General features: G+C 47.2%; 1 protein-coding gene across 2 annotated transcripts in view; it reads right to left on the bottom strand.

Annotated features, from left to right (window-relative positions):
- Positions 1-20803, bottom strand: part of ST8SIA3 (ST8 alpha-N-acetyl-neuraminide alpha-2,8-sialyltransferase 3) — an 83961-nt gene extending 63158 nt beyond the window's left edge. For both annotated transcript variants that reach the window (XR_012242858.1, XM_073620240.1), the window contains exon 1: positions 20305-20803. Coding sequence is in view for 1 of the 2 variants with exons in the window: in XM_073620240.1 (XP_073476341.1) it covers positions 20305-20483 (179 nt within the window). In the remaining variant the exon portion in view is untranslated. The remainder of the gene's footprint in view (positions 1-20304) is intronic.
- Positions 20804-21353: the final 550 nt, after the last annotated feature.

Genomic DNA, 21353 nt, shown 5'->3' with positions numbered 1-21353 from the left:
ATCATTGTCACTGTGGGCGCCCGGCTGTGGCTTCACAGCTGGGCACGCACTGCGCATGCGCGAGCCGCGCAGCGCGTTGTGACTGGCCGGGCAATCATCTGGGACCTGTGATGTGTCCCAGATGATTGCCGAGAGAGAGGGGGGAGAGGTTAACTTGCTTCCGGTGCCGCGAGGAAGTGGGAGATGGAACCCTCTAAAATGAGGGTTTCCGCTCCCCCCCCAAAAAAAATGACTGGCATGTCAGGGGGGGTCACCTTCCCTTAAAGTGGAAGTTCCATTTTTAGGTGGAACTCCGCTTTAATAATAATAGCCAGAAATGCAGACACTGAAAATTGTAGTGTTCCCATTGGTGGTCCTTGGAAAAATGTTCCCCTACATTGGTGGTCAGTGAAGAGCTATTTTGGTGGTCATTGGTTAGGTGCCCTATTACATTGGTGGTAACTGGGAAAAAATGCTCTTTACAATTGTAGTCATCAGGAAGGATCCCCTCTTATAGATAGCTAAAAAGAACAATGGTGTCAGTGGCAGAAATTGCTTTTGTGGGGTGGGCAACTACATGGCAAATAAGGTTCAAAGTAGAAAAATGTAAAATAATGCATTTGGGTGGAAAAAATATGAATGCAATCTATACACTGGGGGGAGAACCTCTGGGGGAATCTAGGATGGAAAAGGACCTGGGGGTCCTAGTAGATGATAGGCTCAGGAATGGCATGCAATGCCAAGCTGCTGCTAACAAAGCAAACAAAATATTGGCATGCATTAAAAGGGGGATCAACTCCAGAGATAAAACGATAATTCTCCCACTCTACAAGACTCTGGTCCAGCCGCACCTGGAGTATGCTGTCCAGTTCTGGGCTCCAGTCCTCAGGAAGGATGTACTGGAAATGGAGCGAGTACAAAGAAGGGCAACAAAGCTAATAAAGGGTCTGGAGGATCTTAGTTATGAGGAAAGGTTGCGAGCACTGAACTTATTCTCTCTGGAGAAGAGACGCTTGAGAGGGGATATGATTTCAATTTACAAATACCGTACTGGTGACCCCACAATAGGGATAAAACTTTTTCGCAGAAGGGAGTTTAACAAGACTCGTGGCCACTCATTAAAATTAGAACAAAAGAGGTTTAACCTGAAACTACGTAGAGGGTTCTTTACTGTAAGAGCGGCAAGGATGTGGAATTCCCTTACACAGGCGGTGGTCTCAGCGGGGGGCATCGATAGTTTCAGGAAACTATTAAGCACCTGAACAACCGCAACATACAGGGATATATAATGTAATACTGAGATATAATCACACACATAGGTTGGACTTGATGGACTTGTGTCTTTTTTCAACCTCACCTACTATGTAACTTATGGCTCAAGGAACCCCCTAGCAAATTCTGGAGGAATCCTAGGCTTCCGATGAACCCAAGTTGAGAACGCTGCTAGGGGGGGGAGAGGGGGGGCAACACATAGGAGAGTTGCGCTCTTTCCTCTTTCAGGTAAATGAAATAGCAGCATCTGAGATGATGTGTGTGCGTCCCAGTAAGGCAGGATGCTGTCTCTGGGGGATGAAGTGACGGTGTGAGCGAAACCTGAGGCAGCACTGAAGGCCAGATTTGCTGCGCTGCCGGTAAAGTAATCACTGCTGGAAATCTACAGGCGAAGCATGTTTGGGAAGGGTTTAGCTGTACACAATACTCTGAATTTTCACAGCTGGAACAACTGACAGCTGACCTTTTTAAGGAATCCCTCGTAGCTTTTCTAGCCTTTTGGACAGCACTATAAAAATGGATGTTTCATTTTGGCAGCTGTGGGTGCTTTGCCAAAGGCTGTGGGCATTTTAAATTAAGCCTGGCTTTAATTATTAAAATAGTGTATTAAATAGTGTACACTACAGAACATGAGTTTCGACATTCTGTGGGCACACATGCTTTGCAGGGAAATACTTAACCACTTGACCTCCGCAAGGTTTTACCCCCCCTTCATGACCAGGGCATTTTTTTTGCTGTTCAGCACTGCACTACTTTAACTGGCAATTGCGCGGTCATGCAACACTGTACACAAATTTAATTTATATCATTTTTTCACACAAACAGAGCTTTCTTTTGGTGGTATTTGATCACCACTGGGTTTTTTTTTTTTTGCAATATAGACAAAAAAAGGCTGAAATTTTTGAAAAAAAAAAAAACAATTTCTAATTCTGTTATAAAACATATCCAATAGAATCAAATGTTGACATAAATTTAGGCCAAAATGTAATCTGCTACATGTCTTTGGTAAAAAAAATAACCCAAATCAGTGTATATTAATTAGTCTGTAGGAAAGTTATAGTGTCTACAAACTATGGTACATATATATTAGAAAATTGATTAAGGCCTGGTTCACACCTATGCATTTTTTAGTGCGTTTTCAGTTTTGCAGAAACACACTACAGTCCATTTAACATGGTTTCCTATGGATGTAGTTCACATCTATGCATTTTATGGAAAGGGCCAGGGACTTTTTTCTGGTTTTTGGTTCCATAGACTTCAATGGATCAAAAAAGTGCATTGAAAAACGCAAAATGCACCTGGAATATGCAAACTGCAACTAGCATAGGTGTGAATCAGGTCTAAGGCTGGATTCACATCTAGGCATTTTTAGTGCTTTTTGCATTTTGCAGATTTGCACTACAGAACGTGTTCCATAGGAAACCATGTTAAATGGACTGTAGTGTAAATCTGCAAAATGCAAAAAGCACTAAAACTGCATTGATGTAAGGCTGGATTCACACCTATGCATTTTTAGTGCTTTTTGCATTTTGCAGATTTGCTCTACAGTCAATTTAACATGGTTTCCTATGGAACACGTTCTGAAGTACAAATCTGCAAAATGCAAAAAGCACTAAAAATGCATAGGTGTGAATCCAGCCTAAATCCAGCCTAAAGGAGTTTTTAAGGCAGAAGGTTTTTTTATCTTAATGCATTCTATGCATTAAGATAAAAAAACCTGTGTGCAGCAGCCGCCCCAGCACCCCCTAATACTTACCTGAGCTCCATCTCTATTCAGCGATGTCCACGAGTCCCTCGGCTGTCTGGAACTCACCTCCTGATTGGCTGAGACACAGCACGGCGTCATTTGCTCCTCAAAGTCAGTTAGCCAATCAGGAGAGAGAGGGTGCGGGGCCGATTGGCAGCTCCATGTGTGAATGGACACACAGAGCTGCAGCTCGGCTCAGGTTCCCCCATAGTAAGCTGCTTGCTGTGGGGGCACTTGACAGGAGAGAGGAGCCAGGAGCACCGAAGAGGGACCCGAGAAGAGGAGGATCTGGGCTGCTCTGTGCAAATCCACTACAACAGAGCAGGTGAGTATAACATGTTTGTTATTTAAAACAAAAAAGAAAAACAAGACTTTTCATTCACTTTAATTCAGATGTACTGGCAGCCTATCACATTTCTTGAGGCCCTAAAATGCCAGGACAGTAAAAATACCCCCCAAATGACCCCTTTTTTGGAAAGTAGACAGTCTAATGCCGCGTACACACGATCGAAATTTTCGTCGGAAAAACCTTGGATGGTTTTTCCGACGGGATTCCGCTCAAGCTTGGCTTGCACACACACGGTCACACAAAAGTTCTCTGATCTTTCGACCGCCAAGAACGCGGTGACGTACAACACTATGACGGCACTAGAAAAGGGAATTTCTATACGAAGCGCACCACCCTTTGGTTTCCATCTGCTAATCCAGACCGTGTGCTTCCGTCTCGTACTTGATTCTGAGCATGCATGTTTTTTTGCGCGTCGGAATTGCATACAGACGAACAGAATTTCCGATAGGAACTTTTCCCGATGGAAAAATAGAGAACCTGCTCTCAATCTTTGGCGGAAATTCCGCCAGCAAAAGTCCGATTAAGCATACACACGGTCGGGATTTCCGACCAAAAGCTCACATCGGACTTTTGCTGGCGGAATTTCCGATTGTTTGTACGCGGCATTAGGCATTTAGTAAGAGTCATTGTGAGTTTTTTTTAAAATGAAGAAATTGTATAAAATTTTTACATACTGTCACCAGTGCAGTACAGCCTCATCACATGACTGATTTGATGTTAAAAAAAAATGTAAATAATTTTTTATTTAATTTAAAAAAAAATGTTTTTCATTTTTTAACATTTTTATTTTTTACTTTTGTATTTTTCTTTGCATACTTTCATCAGAGTAGTTCACTGTCACCATAGTAACACTGTACTACTCTGGGGGTGTGATTAGGGATTCTTTTTTTTATACTTTGCTGTTACAATGAAGATCATTGTAACAGCAAAGTTTTCAACTGTCATGACAGCTGTGATCACTAGTGATCTGTGCTTGGCTACAGCTACTCACATTGTACAGGGTGTTCTGACTGGCCCAGGTACCATGTGATAACTGTGGGCCAATTACAGCATAGGAAACACAGCTTCATTCATACACATAATTCATTCATAACAACTTTGTTAACACTGTGATCACCGGGCCCCGAGTACCAGGATCCGCAATTTGCTGTGTCCGGTGGACACAGTGGTCATGGTGGGGATGCAGCGCGCTCCTAAACCCGGAGAAGGCACATGACGTACACGTACGTTACGGTGCCTGCATGTGTACCCCCGCCGCAGTATATGGACTGTGGTGGATCAGCAAGCAGTTAAAGTGGAAGTCATGATAATTTTATTTGTACCAATTTTTACTCTAAATCAATGTACTTTACCTTTCACATTACTACTGTCCAATCACATTTATAGTTTGTGGCATGTCCAGTCCTTTCCACCAGTAAAGTTTAAACTATTAGGGACCATTCACACTGAAGGGACAGCTGCTGCACAGTTGAGGCAAAAGTATTTTTGCTGTGCAAGTTACAATGATGATGGAAACCCCTGTGTGGGAAGCTATTCATTTGTAAACTTTCTTTCTGTTTTAAAGCAGAGTTTGGCCAAATTTTTTTTTTTTAAAAAGTCAGCAGCTACAAATACTGCAGCTGCTGACTTTCAAAATATGGACACTTACCTGTCCAGGGCACCCGCGATGTTGGCACCCAAAGCCGATCTGTCCCTCGGCTCTCGGGGGGAGGCACCGCCATCTTCAGTAAGGGAATCAGGAAGTGAAGCCTTGCGGCTTCACAGCCTGGTTCCCTACTGCGCATGCAGCGTGATCCCACTGGTCCCTGCTGTCTTCTGGGACCTGTGTGTCTCCCAGAAGACAGTGCGGGGGAGGGGGGGGGACAGAGGAGGGGCCAGCATGGCATAGAGGTCCACAGATACTGCGGCTATCTATGCCCGGAAGTGGGAGCAAATACCTGGATTACACAGGTATCTGCCCCCCCTGCCCCCTGAAAGGTGTCAAATGTGACACCATGGGGGGGGGGGGGGGGGGGAGTTGGGATTCCGAAAAGCGGAAGTTCAATTTTTGAGTGGTTTAAATAAAAATGGGCAGAAAAAGCCCTAAGTAGCACATCTGAAGTGGATTAGAGAAGACTCACTGTTATGCACTACCATTGAGTTAAACAACCCCCAACTTGTAACAATGCGTACAGGTGTAAATAATGCAAAAATTACAGCTTAATGCCGTGTACACACGAGCGGACTTTTCGACCGAACTGGTCTGACGGACTATCCGACGGACTTTCGTCGGACTTCCAACGGGCTTTCCCAATGAACGGACTTGCCTTCACACGATCACACCAAAGTCCGACGGATTCGTTCGTGATGACGTACGACCGGACTAAAATAAGGAAGTTGACAGCCAGTAGCCAATAGCTGCCCTAGTGTCGGTTTTTGTCCGTCGGACTAGCATACAGACGAGCGGATTTCTCAATAGGAACTGGGTCCGACGGAGTTACAACGTAAAGATTTGAAGCATGTTTCCAATCTAAAGTCCATCAGACTTTCGACAGAAAAAGTCCGCTGAAGGTCCGATGAAGCCCACACACGGTCAGATTGTCCGCCGGATTCGGTCCGTCGGACCAGTCCGGTTGAAAAGTCCGCCCGTGTGTACGCGGCATTAGACTCAGCTTTTATTTTTTAATTCTGCTTAATGCAGCGCAACATTATGCTGCCAGGCACAGCTGTGTGAATGAGCCCATAGACTTCTATACTGCCATGTACAAAGCTATACCCTGTACACATCTCTATGCTGCTCTTTTGACGTCGGTGTGAATGAGTCGCTGCTCATACAGTCATGTCACCCTAAAGCGCAGAGATGCTTCTGGCAATTTGGCTGTGGTAAACACAGTGCATTGTACACCCTCAGAGATAGCTGAGCAAATCTGTCAACAAAAAAGCAACAAAACGAAAAAACACTGTTCTCCTATAGATCAATCCCGACCAGGACCCCTGTAGATTTTATTAGTAGGTAAGCTACTAAAAAACTGTCTGTGTAGTTTAATCTTAAAACCTCACTGACATGGACCGCTGTGCTGGTGTCCTCACAGAGTAGCCCAGGTGATCTGCGGTAATCAGGCCGATTCCTTATTCTGACCATCTCTGAGTGATTTCCATCTACCACACTGACAGGTCACCTCATCTCTCTGGTCCCTGGGGCAATAAGTCATTTGTCCACCTCTTATGACAACACTTTTTCCATTTATCATGGGAGAGATGATCAGTAAGCCTATGCTCCGGCGCATTGGGTGTGATTACAAAATGCAATAAAAAAAAGATGCATCTGACCTAGAGCTGCACGATTCTGGGAAAAATGAGAATCACGATTTTTTTGCTTAGGATAAAGATCACGATTCTCACGGCGTAACATCACCTTTCACATTATACAAGAAAATTGGGCTAACTTTACTGTTTAGTTTTTTTTTTTAATTCATTAAAGTGTATTTTTTTTAAGTCACACTGTGCAAATACAGTGTGACCTAAAAATATTGCAACAATCACCATTTTATTCTCTAGGGCCTCTGCTTAATATATATATATATATATATATATATATATATATGTTTGGGGGTTCTAAGTCATTTTTTAGCAAAAAATAATGAAAAAAAAATAATGATTTTAACTTGAAACCAACAAGTTTCAGAAAAACGTTTAGTCTTTAAGGCCCCTTTCACACTTATGCGACTTGTCCTGCGGCTTGGGACTGCAAACCCATGATTTCCGATGAGTACCATTCATATCTGTGCAACTTCAAGTCGCACCAACTTCAAAGTAGCCCCTGTACTACTTTGGTCCAACTTTGATGCGAGTTGAGGTCCATAGACCTCAAGTTTACACCGGCATTCCTGCAAAATCGCAGTAAAGTCGTGGCAAAATCACGTGACTTTGAAGTGGCGGTAGTGTGAAAGGGGCCTAAGTGGTTAAACTTCCCTGATTTACAGACCAAAGTTCATCCCTTTGATCTAAAGAACAGAATGTTACAATGTTTATAGTTAGCTCAGCGGCTGAGGAATGTTGTGAAACTTGGCAGACTGCCTGTTTTTTTTTTTTTTTGACAGCTGTTGGCTTGAGCATAGAACTCTCTGCATAGAATCAGGAAAATGCTTTGTTAAGATCACAAGGGGGAAAGAATAGCAATCTCGATTCTTAATGATTAATCGTGCAGCTCTAATCTGTCCTGCATTGCATGCAATGTAAACGCATCTCAATAGGATCTGCCGCACCCAAAGAAAAGAAAAGCAAACATGAATGGTAACATGTGTTTGATGTGTGTCTCAAATGATCGTCAATTGCAGGAAAGCAGCACCTATCTTTCCTAACGCAGTTACATTGGTTGAAAAAGGCACGTCTGTTGATTCATAGGAAAAAAAAAAGGTACTAGAATGTTAATTATGGGTAATAAATGGACCACAGGAAGGTCTAATCTACCAGCAGTATTCATGCCAGTGCTCTCCATGCACTATACAGTCCCTGAGGATAACACATGCAATGAGCACGGCTGTTCAACGCTTATAAACTCAGAAGAGACATTATAAATCAGGAGGTGCCCAACCTTTTGAGGAGGGCCACTTAAGCGACTTGCTAAGCGGTCGCTGGCCACCATGAGCGGAGAGGGCGGATAACAGGTCCTTGCCCACCCTGCATATGTAGAGCGGACATGGACACAGCCCACTCTACTCTATAAGCCCTCCAATCTGATCCGCCCAGAAGGGGACGGATCCCCTATTATTTTTTTTTAGCAGATCGGATTGGAGGTAGGCGGATGTAAACTAGAGGTGCTCAGAATGGAAATTTTGGTGCCGAGAGCGAAAATGCAGGATTCACTTTGCCGAAAACCAAAAAATGACAGTTTTTAGAAAATATATCGATTTTTATATATAAATGTATTATATTCAACTTTTTAATTAAGTCCTTCGTGCCTAAGCCTTTTTCTGACATTTGATGCTTACAAGTTAAAATCTGGATTTTTTGCTAGAAAATTACTTAGAACGCACAAACATTAGACATTTTTTTTTTTTTAGCAGAGACCCTAGAGAATAAAATGGTGATCGCTGCAGTATTTTATGTCACACTGTATTTTTATCGGGACTGCGACATTATGGCGGACACTTCGGAAACTTTTGAAACATTTTTGGAACCGTTGGCATTAATACAGTGATCAGTGCTATAAAAATGCACTGATTACTGTAAAAATGTCACTGGAGGGAGGGGTTAACGCTAGGGGGCGATCAAGGGGTTAACTGTGTCCCCTCTCTGTGTTAAAACTGAAGGGGGGATGGGACTGTCTAGGGGAGATGACAGATCGCTGTTCATACTTTGTATGAACAGACAATCAGTCTCTTCTCCCCTCAAAGAACCGGGATCTGTGTATTTACACACACAGATCCCACGTTCTCGCTGTGTCACGAGCGATCGCGGGAGCCCGACGGTCATCGTGCCCACCGGGCACTCGCATCGGCTCCGGGGGTGAGCAGTGGGCGCGCGCGCCCCTAGTGGCCACAGGGCGAAGCGACGTAACATAACGTCGTTTCGCCCAGCCGTGCCATTCTGCCACAGTAAAAATGCGGCGGCTGCTCGGCAAGTGGTTAAATCTGATTTTTTTCGATTTAAATTGATTTTTATCAAATTTATTTTAATAAAATGCTTTTGGAGTGAAAATCTATCTAACGATAGTTTTCTATTTAGGATACAATAATAATTTTGTTTATTCAGCATGAAACGGAGCTTAGTTATGTAGCATGAGGCTGTATATTCCGCAATATTTACACGTTTTGTAAACTCATTCAATGAATCCAAGCTTTACAAGCTGAGATAACATGCCCTGCATTGATGCATTCACACAATTTCACAGTAACCATGAGATAAAACAAAGTTCAGGAATATTCCTTTATCCCATTGTTTTGCAAATCTATGTACACTACAAACTGTATGAGTGAATCAGTTCTGATATCGCTGCTTTACTAACCTGACAGCTTATTATTCTAAATAGGAAACCTTCATTTTGTTTGGAAATATTAAAGATTCTAACTACCAACAAGAATAAGTCCTTACATTTAAAAAGCACCTTTTATTTCGGATCCATCATGGCAGCGCCTGTTAGCGGGCATCCACTCAAATGCTGACGTCACGTCCCTCACCTTGTTGTGTCACTGCCGCATAACCAGCCGTCCCATTAAAGTGAATGGGACTGTCGGTGAGTCAACAGCGGGTCAGAGGAGGAGCCGGAGGGGGACAGAGATGACAGTTGCACTTTAAAAATGATGATTTAAATCGAGTTGATTTAAATCAAGCCTTTTTACTAGTGATTTAAATCATGATATAAATCAACTTGATTTAAATCAAATCCACCCTGATTAAAAATATTGCTTGCTGCATTTTTGGTCAGTTAAAAAAAAAAAAGCACCAAAAACGCACCTCACAGTTGAAATGCATTGAAAACACAGCAAAAACGCATCAATAACACACCTGTTACATTTTTTATGCTTTTTTTGAGTCACATGACCTATGAAAACACACCAGCACAGTAAAAGTGCGTCAAAATCGCATGCATTTTCAGTGCCATTATCGGCACCTTTTTCTTTATTGGCAAAATGCAGAAAAACACATTTTTCAGCCAAAATGTCTTGGCCACCGAAATTTCGGTGCATCTTTAGTATAAACAGACACAAGTCCACCATAGAGGTGAATGGAGGGTCCTTGATTGGGTCCGCCTGAAAAACAACCAGGCGCAACCGATCGAACTGATTATGTAGAAGGGGCCTTAGGCTGCACTCATGCGCTCATGCGCTGGGGTGTACCTGCACCATAGTGCACCTCTGGCTTTCCTGCGGGTTAGCTGCACTTTGCCATAGACTCCTATTATATCCTGCAGGTGTGGTGCACTTTCAGAAAGCGCACCAAACCCACAGGTAATAACAGAAGTCTATGGCTCAGTGCAAGTAACCAGCACTGTGCTGCACCCGCAGATCAGTTTGAAAGCAGACAACAGATATGCCCATTGCTATTTGATTTTATTTAAAAACTGACCTCAATCTTCACTTCAGGAATCCCCCTGCAGGCATCGCCGGCTGTTACTGTCTCAGGCTGAATGCATTTAGTATCAGCTCTGTTCTCTACTGCAGACGCATTCTTCCTCGACCAACGGCTCCATTCTCAACAACGGGGAGCCCGCGATCTGGCTTTGTGGACCCGCCATCCCAGAGCAGGAGGCCACTGGGCACATCAGTGGGGGGGGGGGGGGGCACCCCTGTTATAAACCTTTCTATCTGCACCTTGTATTTTTTTTTTATCTACATAAGATGTACACTGATGATGTAGTTTCTGGGTGTCATTGGTTGCCCTGTACAAACAGCCTATAGCAGAGTTATAGTGCCCACACACTAGACCAGGGGTGTCCAAACTTTTTTCAAAGAGGGCCGGATTTGATGAAGTGAACATGCGTGAGGGACGACCATTTTGCCTGACATTCTTTGAACCATTGAAATGAAATGCAAATGAACTAATACACTGCCCAACAAGAATTATTTTGCCTTTGTGGCTGTGTGTGGTGAAGAGTCTAAGGATGAGCTCAGGCGTGGTATTTGGATATACCGTATTTATCGGAGTATAACACGCACCTTCACTTTAAGAGGGAGGTTTCAGGAAAAAGAACAGTCATTCAATGCCAGCCCAGGAGACGGGACTTCCTATTACAGAGGCCGCCGAGTAAACAGGAGATTCTCCTATATGTAATCTGACGGCACTCGTCCCGCCCCCCCCCCCGTCCCCTCCGAGGAATGATAAATACAGTATATATCATTTGTGGCCCCCCAACGAATCCACGAACGCCGCGCGGCACTCAAGGATTAGTTGGGGGCCACAAAAGATATATATATCCAAATTACATGTGGGGCCGTATGAAACTGGACCACGGGCCGCAATTGGCCCGCGGGCCGGACTTTGGACATGCTTGCACTAGACAAAAAATCATTAGAAAATCTGTCATTTGGACAGTTTCGTTCATTTTTCGTCCAGTTAATGGGAACAGATCGAAAATCGGTTGTGAAGTTTTTGAGCCAAGAAAAATCGAAGGAACAGGGTGGGGAAATTCTACCCAACAGACGATAAATTGAAAGGTTATGATGTTTCTCGCCTGTTAAAAATTAAACTGTTGGCACTGTGAATACAAACGAGAAGCAGATTAATATATGTCCATTGAACGATTTGAAATGCAGTCATTACAGGATTTTCAGGATTTCCCTCAGATGAAACGGCTGTGGTAATTACTAAGGCAGTGAAACTGATCAAAATCACCTGTGCAAAATAATGGAGGGCCTGAAAACATGACCTGTTGGGGCCTCTTGAGGACTGGAGTTGAGAAACGCTGGTCTAGATACTGACGCTTCCTGTGAAGAAACTACATATCCCACAATCCATGGGTCTCTCAGTCCATTGCTCTGCTGGTGAGAGCTTAAGAGTAATTCGATCTGACACAGCCCAAACCAACAGAAATTAAAAGAAGGGATTTGTTTCATCACCTCTATTCTCCCGCTCTACAAGACTCTGGTCCGCCCGCACCTGGAGTATGCTGTCCAGTTCTGGGCACCAGTCCTCAGGAGGGACGTACTGGAAATGGAGCGAGTACAAAGAAGGGCAACAAAGCTAATAAAGGGTCTGGAGGATCTTAGTTATGAGGAAAGGTTGCGAGCACTGAACTTATTCTCTCTGGAGAAGAGACGCTTGAGAGGGGATATGATTTCAATTTACAAATACTGTACTGGTGACCACACAATAGGGATAAAACTTTTTCGCAGAAGAGAGTTTAATAAGACTCGTGGCCACTCATTACAATTAGAAGAAAAGAGGTTTAACCTTAAACTACGTAGAGAGTTCTTTACTGTAAGAGCGGCAAGGATGTGGAATTCCCTTCCACAGGCGGTGGTCTCAGCGGGGAGCATTGATAGCTTCAAGAAACTATTAGATAATCACCTGAATGACCGCAATATACAGGGATATGTAATGTAATACTGACACATAATCACATACATAGGTTGGACTTGATGGACTTGTGTCTTTTTTCAACCTCACCTACTATGTAACTATGTAACCTTCTCCTACATTTGTAATGCAACACAGAGAAAGGTCGAGGCATGCACTGGACACTGTGTCCTGGGAACAAGTTATCTTGTCCCTTCAGTGAATAGAGACAAGCTAGATGATGGACATAGGGCAATTCATCAGTCATGACACTTTATGGACCTTGCTTTGTGCACTGGAGCGTAGTCATGTTGGAACAGGAAGGAGCCATCCCCAAACTGTTCCCACAAAGTTGGGAGCATTAAATTGTCCAAAATGTCTTGGTATACTGACGCCTTAAGTGTTCCTTTCACTGGAACTAAGGGGCCAAGCCCAACCCCTGAAAAACAACCCCACACCATAATCCCCTCCTCCACCAAATGATTTGGACCAGTGCACAAAGCAAGGTCCATGAAGACATGGATGAGCGAGTTTGGGGTGGAGGAACCTGACTGGCTTGCACCTTCCCCCGATAGAACACCTTTGGGATGAATTAGAGCGAAGACTGCGAGCCAGGACTTCTGATCCAACATCAGTGCCTGACCTCACAAATGCGCTTCTGGATGAATGATCAAACATTCCCATAGACACACTCCTAAACCTTGTGGACAGCCTTCCCAGAAGAGTTGAAGCTGTTATAGCTGCAAAGGGTGGGCCAACGCAATATTGAACCCTACGGACTAAGACTGGGATGCCATTAAATTTCATGTGTGCGTAAAGGCAGGCGTCCCAATACTTTTGACAATATAGTATATTTGTTACATGGGCAGCAAAAAGTTAAATGCGTTTTTCCCCAAGGTGCACAGCCTAGGCAGACTGAAGGCCGTTGTCGAAGGCTTTTGCTCACTTCAAGTGGGTTTAGCTTTCCCATGTAAATCTATAGGAATACCAAACCAACCTGAAACTGATCAGGTTGGTTTGGTACCTGTCAGTGAATTCTGAAAGATTCTGAAAATCTCTCAAACTGATGCCACCTAGACAATCCCAAAGCCAATCGATGTGGTTATACATTGGTCAGCTGTTTACAGCTGAGATTTTCACATTTGGTAGCGGTTTCTGTAAACATCGGCAAATGGCAAAGCCCGGGGGAACATTAAAGAGGAACTTTAGACCCGGTAATGCTAGCCCCTTCTCCTCCGCCCCCATCTTTAAAAGTCAGGCATGTGTGCCTATGTGCTGAAGGGCTCTGCTCAGCCTTCGGGACCTCTGGCACATTTTACACACGGGCCCACTTTCCCCATGCATGTGTACACAACATAGGTCCGAGATCTCCAAAACAGCATTGTATTTGCACATGTATGCGGGAAATCCCACGGATGTGCAAATGTACTGCAGGTCCTGAAGGCTGGGCACATCTGCACATGCGTGAAATTAAGTGCAACCTCACCTAGGCAACAGAAGCACAAAAAAGTCCAAAACAAGTCCAAAATGTATGTTGTTTTGGGAGGGAGGTGCAAATCATTTGGTTTTTGGGGTGAAGGACTGCTTTAATGTCCCCGTTTACACCAAATCAGATCCAAGCAGTGTTCACGCAGGAGCACATGGAAAGCAACGTTCTTGATGTGCTCTTTTCACAATATAACGCAGTAGGTGAGCTGTGGTTGAGTGGCTGCAGTGCATAGGCTTGTATGGAGTGTCATTCTGTGATACTTCAATAAAGTTAAAAAAAAAAAAGAAAAAAAAATGTAAACAGTGTGATGCATTGTAATAACCTACAAGCTCTTTAGCGCATGGGCCGGGCCAATTCCCACTCCTCCATTCCTGTGTGCTGCATAAGTCTTCATACACTGGTCCCTACAGAGTCCACGTCATGACTCTGCTGGGAGCCGCAGCTGCCGCGTACAGACACCCTATCAGATGCATGAGAAGAGAGGGCGGTATGGGGTTGTGAATTGGGTAAAGTATGCGCACAGAGGTATGCGCCAAATGCAGATCGTGTTGGTTCGGCACTTATGTCTTTGTGTGTGGGAGCTTTATACAACCCCCGACACACAAACTCATTTTCTAACGGCGGCGGTACGGAGTGGCCACGTGTCCCCGGAGAGTAGTTAGCCTTTGGACGGCCAGGTGTATGATGAACCCTTCACATTCTTTGTGTCACACATTAGACCCCATTCACATCAAAGCGAAGCAGAATGCGATTCCCAATGACGCTAAAATTACATCAAAAGCCTGGTTAGCAGATGGGCGTTTTGGTGTGTGACAAACGCGTGTTGAATTAACGCACAATGCTCCATGCCTGAAAAGGTTGTAGGAGCTTTTTTGGCATGTTTGTCATGTTCAGGGCAATCCACTCCAAAGAGAACGGGCTGCCCTGTGCAAGATACGTGGAAACACGACCAAAAAAAAGTGAGTGGGAATGAATGGGGCCTAACTGTACATTGTGTTATTGCAGTAATCAGCATGGATTCATGAAGAATCGTTCTTGCCAAACCAATCTATTAACCTTCTATGAGGAGGTGAGTTGCCATCTAGATAAAGGAAGGCCCGTAGACGTGGTGTATCTGGATTTTGCAAAAGCATTTGACACAGTTCCCCATAAACGTTTACTGTACAAAATAAGGTCCATTGGCGTGGACCATAGGGTGAGTACATGGATTGAAAACTGGCTACAAGGGCGTGTTCAGAGGGTGGTGATAAATGGGGAGTACTCAGAATGGTCAGGGGTGGGTAGTGGGGTCCCCCAGGGTTCTGTGCTGGGACCAATCCTATTTAATTTGTTCATAAACGACCTGGAGGATGGGATAAACAGTTCAATCTCTGTATTTGCAGACGATACTAAGCTAAGCAGGGCAATAACTTCTCCGCAGGATGTGGAAACCTTGCAAAAAGATCTGAACAAATTAATGGAGTGGGCAACTACATGGCAAACGAGGTTCAATGTAGAAAAATGTAAAATAATGCATTTGGGTGGCAAAAATATGAATGCAATCTATGCACTGGGGGGAGAACCTCTGGGGGAATCTAGGATGGAAAAGGACCTGGGGGTCCTAGTAGATGATAGGCTCAGCAATGGCATGCAATGCCAAGCTGCTGCTAACAAAGCAAACAGAATATTGGCATTAAAAAGGAGATCAACTCCAGAGATAAAACGATAATTCTCCCGCTCTACAAGACTCTGGTCCGGCCGCACCTGGAGTATGCTGTCCAGTTCTGGGCACCAGTCCTCAGGAAGGATGTACTGGAAATGGAGCGAGTACAAAGAAGAGCAACAAAGCTAATAAAGGGTCTGGAGGATATTAGTTATGAGGAAAGTTTGCGAGCACTGAACTTATTCTCTCTGGAGAAGAGACGCTTGAGAGGGGATATGATTTCAATTTACAAATACCGGACTGGTGACCCCACAATAGGGATAAAACTTTTTCGCAGAAGAGAGTTTAACAAGACTCGTGGCCACTCATTAAAATTAGAAGAAAAGAGGTTTAACCTTAAACTACATAGAGGGTTCTTTACTGTAAGAGCGGCAAGGATGTGGAATTCCCTTCCACAGGCGGTGGTCTCAGCGGGGAGCATTGATAGCTTCAAGAAACTATTAGATAATCACCTGAATGACCGCAACATACAGGGATATGTAATGTAATACTGACATATAATCACACACATAGGTTGGACTTGATGGACTTGTGTCTTTTTTTTTAACTTCACCTATTATGTAACTACACATTCACTGTGATTGGGCTGCAACCCAAATGAACTGACCAAACCACACACCTGAAGAATGTTTTCCAACACCGCACACCACAATACACCGCACTGCCTTACCATGCATTGTGCTGCACTGCAACATGGACCTGGCTACTCCCCCGCGATATCTACCTGGCTCCTCTCTCTATATGTCTCTGGCTTCTCTCTATATTCATGGATCCTCTCTATGTCCCTGGCTCTTCTCTATGTCCCTGGCTCCTCTCTATGTCCCTGGCTCCTCACTCTATGTCCCTGGCTCTCCTCTCTCTATGTCCCTGGCTCCTCTCTATGTCCCTGGCTCCTCTCTATGTTCCTGAATCCTCTCTCTATGTCCCTGGCTCCTCTCTCTATGTCCCTGGCTCTTCTCTCTCTATGTCCCTGGCTCTTCTCTCTCTATGTCCCTGGCTCCTCTCTATGTCCCTGGCTCCTCTCTATGTCCCTGGCTCCTCTCTATGTTCCTGGATCCTCTCTCTATGTCCCTGGCTCCTCCCTATGTCCCTGGCTCTTCTCTCTATGTCCCTGGCTCTTCTCTCTCTATGTCCCTGGCTCCTCTCTCTATGTCCCTGGCTCCTCTCTATGTCCCTGGCTCCTCACTCTATGTCCCTGGCTCTCCTCTCTCTATGTCCCTGGCTCCTCTCTATGTCCCTGGATCCTCTCTCTATGTCCCTGGATCCTCTCTCTATGTCCCTGGATCCTCTCTATGTCCCTGGATCCTCTCTCTATGTCCCTGGATCCTCTCTCTATGTCCCTGGCTCCTCTCTCTATGTCCCTGGCTCCTCACTCTATGTCCCGGGCTCTACTCTCTCTATGTCCCTGGCTCTCCTCTCTCTATGTCCCTGGATCCTCTCTCTATGTCCCTGGCTCCTCTCTATGTCCCTGGATCCTCTCTCTATGTCCCTGGCTCCTCTCTATGTCCCTGGATCCTCTCTCTATGTCCCTGGATCCTCTCTCTATGTCCCTGGATCCTCTGTCTATGTCCCTGGCTCCTCTCTATGTCCCTGGATCCTCTCACTATGTCTCTGGCTCCTATCTCTATGTCTCTGGCTCCTCTCTCTATGTCCCTGGCTTCTCTGTATGTCCCTGGATCCTCTATGTCCCTGGCACCTCTCTATGTCCCTGGCTTATCTCTCTGTCCCTGGCTCATCTCTCTATGTCTCTGGCTACTCTCTATGTCCCTGAATCCTCTAGGTCCCTGGCACCTCTCTATGTCCCTGGCTATTCTCTCTATGTCCCTGGCTCCTCTCTATGTCCCTGGCTCCTCTCTCCTCTATGTCCCTGGCTCCTCTCTATGTCCCTGGCTCCTCACTCTCTGTGTCCCTGGCTCCTCTCTATGTCCCTGACTCTCCTCTATGTCCCTGGCTCTCCTCTATGTCCCTGGCTCCTCTCTCTATGTCCCTGGCTCTCCTCTATGTCCCTAGCTCCTCTCTATGTCCCTGGCTCCTCTCTATGTCCCTGGCTCTCCTCTATGTCCCTGGCTCCTCTCTCTATGTCCCTGGCTCCTCTCTCTATGTCCCTGGCTCCTCTCTATGTCCCTGGCTCTCCTCTATGTCCCTGGCTCCTGTCTCTATGTCCCTGGCTCTCCTCTATGTCCCTGGCTCCTCTCTCTCTATGTCCCTGGCTCCTCTCTATGTCCCTGGCTCCTCTCTATGTCCCTGGCTCTCCTCCATGTCCCTGGCTCTTCTCTCTCTATGTCCCTGGCTCCTCTCTCTCTATGTCCCTGGCTCTCCTCTATGTCCCTGGCTCCTCTCTATGTCCCTGGCTCTCCTCTATGTCCCTGGCTCTCCTCTATGTCCCTGGCTCCTCTCTCTCTATGTCCCTGGCTCCTCTCTATGTCCCTGGCTCCTCTCTATGTCCCTGGCTCTCCTCTATGTCCCTGGCTCTCCTCCATGTCCCTGGCTCTTCTCTCTCTATGTCCCTGGCTCCTCTCTCTCTATGTCCCTGGCTCTCCTCTATGTCCCTGGCTCCTCTCTATGTCCCTGGCTCCTCTCTATGTCCCTGGCTCTCCTCTATGTCCCTGGCTCTCCTCTCTATGTCCCTGGCTCTTCTCTCTATATCCCTGGCTCCTCTCTATGTCCCTGGCTCTCCTCTATGTCCCTGGCTCTCCTCTATGACCCTGGCTCTCCTCTATGTCCCTGGCTCCTCTCTATGTCCCTGGCTCCTCTCTATGTCCCTGGCTCTCCTCTATGTCCCTGGCCCTCCTCCATGTCCCTGGCTCTTCTCTCTCTATGTCCCTGGCTCCTCTCTCTCTATGTCCCTGGCTCTCCTCTCTATGTCCCTGGCTCTCCTCTATGTCCCTGGCTCCTCTCTATGTCCCTGGCTCCTCTCTATGTCCCTGGCTCTCCTCTATGTCCCTGGCTCTCCTCTATGTCCCTGGCTCTCCTCTCTATGTCCCTGGCTCTCCTCTCTATGTCTCTGGCTCCTCTCTATGTCACTGGCTCTCCTCTATGTCACTGGCTCTCCTCTCTATGTCCCTGGCTCTCCTCTCTATGTCCCTGGCTCTCCTCTCTCTATGTCCCTGGCTCCCCTCTATGTCCCTGGCTCTCCTCTATGTCCCTGGTTCTCCTCTCTATGTCCCTGGCTCTTCTCTCTATGTCCCTGGCTCCTCTCTATGTCCCTGGCCCTCCTCCATGTCACTGGCTCTTCTCTATGCCCCTGGCTCTCCTCTATGCCCCTGGTTCTCCTCTCTATGTCCCTGGCTCTTCTCTCTATGTCCCTGGCTCCTCTCTATGTCCCTGGCTCTCCTCTCTATGTCCCTGGCTCCTCTCTATGTCCCTGGCTCCTCTCTATGTCCCTGGCTCTCCTCTCTATGTCCCTGGCTCCTCTCTATGTCCCTGGCTCCTCTCTATGTCCCTGGCCCTCCTCCATGTCCCTGGCTCTTCTCTCTCTATGTCCCTGGCTCTTCTCTCTCTATGTCCCTGGCTCTCCTCTATGTCCCTGGCTCTCCTCTCTATGTCCCTTGCTCTCCTCCATGTCCCTGGCTCTCCTCTATGTCCCTGGCTCTCCTCCATGTCCCTGGCTCCTCTCTCTCTATGTCCCTGGATCTCCTCTCTATGTCCCTGGCTCTCCTCTCTATGTCCCTGGCTCTCCTCTATGTCCCTGGCTCTCCTCTATGTCCCTGGTTCTCCTCCATGTCCCTGGCTCCTCTCTCTCTATGTCCCTGGATCTCCTCTCTATGTCCCTGGCTCTCCTCTCTATGTCCCTGGATCTCCTCTCTATGTCCCTGGCTCTCCTCTATGTCCCTGGCTCTCCTCTATGTCCCTGGCTCTCCTCTATGTCCCTGGTTCTCCTCCATGTCCCTGGATCTCCTCTCTATGTCCCTGGCTCTCCTCTATGTCCCTGGCTCCTCTCTATGTCCCTGGCTCCTCTCTATGTCCCTGGCTCTCCTCTCTATGTCCCTGGCTCCTCTCTATGTCCCTGGCTCCTCTCTATGTCCCTGGCCCTCCTCCATGTCCCTGGCTCTTCTCTCTCTATGTCCCTGGCTCTTCTCTCTCTATGTCCCTGGCTCTCCTCTATGTCCCTGGCTCTCCTCTCTATGTCCCTTGCTCTCCTCCATGTCCCTGGCTCTCCTCTATGTCCCTGGCTCTCCTCCATGTCCCTGGCTCCTCTCTCTCTATGTCCCTGGATCTCCTCTCTATGTCCCTGGCTCTCCTCTCTATGTCCCTGGCTCTCCTCTATGTCCCTGGCTCTCCTCTATGTCCCTGGTTCTCCTCCATGTCCCTGGCTCCTCTCTCTCTATGTCCCTGGATCTCCTCTCTATGTCCCTGGCTCTCCTCTCTATGTCCCTGGCTCTCCTCTATGTCCCTGGCTCTCCTCTATGTCCCTGGTTCTCCTCCATGTCCCTGGCTCCTCTCTCTCTATGTCCCTGGATCTCCTCTCTATGTCCCTGGCTCTCCTCTATGTCCCTGGCTCTCCTCTATGTCCCTGGCTCTCCTCTATGTCCCTGGCTCTCCTCTATGTCCCTGGTTCTCCTCCATGTCCCTGGCTCCTCTGTGGGTAGCAGTGTCCGGTGACACAGCAGAGCCTGTTGCTAGGTGACACCATGAGGGTGAAAATGTGACACAATGAGGACCCGAGGGGCCCCTCAGTACCCACGGAGCCCAGTGCGCCTGCGCAGATCCGTCCACCCCCCCCCCCCAGAACACAGATGAGCCCCCCCATTCCCGCCATACACCCCGAACCCCTCGCCCATCCCCCTCACCTGAATCCGGCGTGGAACATGTACATTCGGGGGCCCCCGGGCCCGGCGTACTTGGGGGTGGTAAAGATGTTGTCCTTCTTGAGGGAGACGTAGGAGATGAGGGAGAGGATGAGGAGGGCGACACTCAGCATCACCAGACCCAGAACACTCGCCACCCGCACCATCTTGTACACTCTCATCCCTCAGATGATGGAGGAGGACGGGGAGTGAGGAGAGAGAGGAGGAGAGGAGGACAGATAATCCTCATCCACACACACACTGTGCACCCGGCTGTCACTGAGACACGGCGGACGGAGGGGAGAGCACCCTGACTATGGCGGGGCCGGCCTCCCTCATGTTATACAGAAAGAGAAAGGGAGAGAGAGAGGGCCCGACCGAGGAGGAGCCGCCTCATACACAGGGCTCCCCCAGGAATGTCTGTGCCAGGGGCCCCTCCTTCCTATGGCATCACCACAACACGGGCCCCTCCCTCAGATGGCATCACCACAACACGGGCCCCTCCCTCAAATGGCATCACCACAACACGGGCCCCTCCTTCCTATGGCATCACCACAACACGGGCCCCTCCCTCAAATGGCATCAGTACCCAAACAAAGCCCCTCCCTCACATGGCATCACCACAACACGGCCCCTCCCTCAAATGGCATCACCACAACACGGGCCCCTCCTTCCTATGGCATCACCACAACACGGGCCCCTCCCTCAAATGGCATCAGTACCCAAACAAAGCCCCTCCCTCACATGGCATCATCACAACATGGCCCCTCCCCCAGATGGCATCACCACAACAGGGGCCCCTCCCTCACATGGCATCACCACAACACGGCCCCTCCCTCACATTGCATCAGTACCCAAACAAAGCCCCTCCCTCACATGGCATCACCACAACATGGCCCATCCCCCAGATGGCATCACCACAACACGGGCCCCTCCCTCAGATGGCATCACCACAACAGGGGCCCCTCCCTAAGATGGCATCACCACAACACGGCCCCTCCTTCCTATGGCATCACCACAACACGGCCCTTCCCTCAGATGGCATCACCACA

The sequence above is a fragment of the Aquarana catesbeiana genome, linkage group LG01 (assembly GCF_042186555.1).
Source record: "Aquarana catesbeiana isolate 2022-GZ linkage group LG01, ASM4218655v1, whole genome shotgun sequence".
Taxonomy (NCBI): Eukaryota; Metazoa; Chordata; class Amphibia; order Anura; family Ranidae; genus Aquarana; species Aquarana catesbeiana.
The sequence above is the reverse complement of the archived record's forward strand: the minus strand, read 5'-3'. Positions and strand labels throughout refer to the sequence as shown.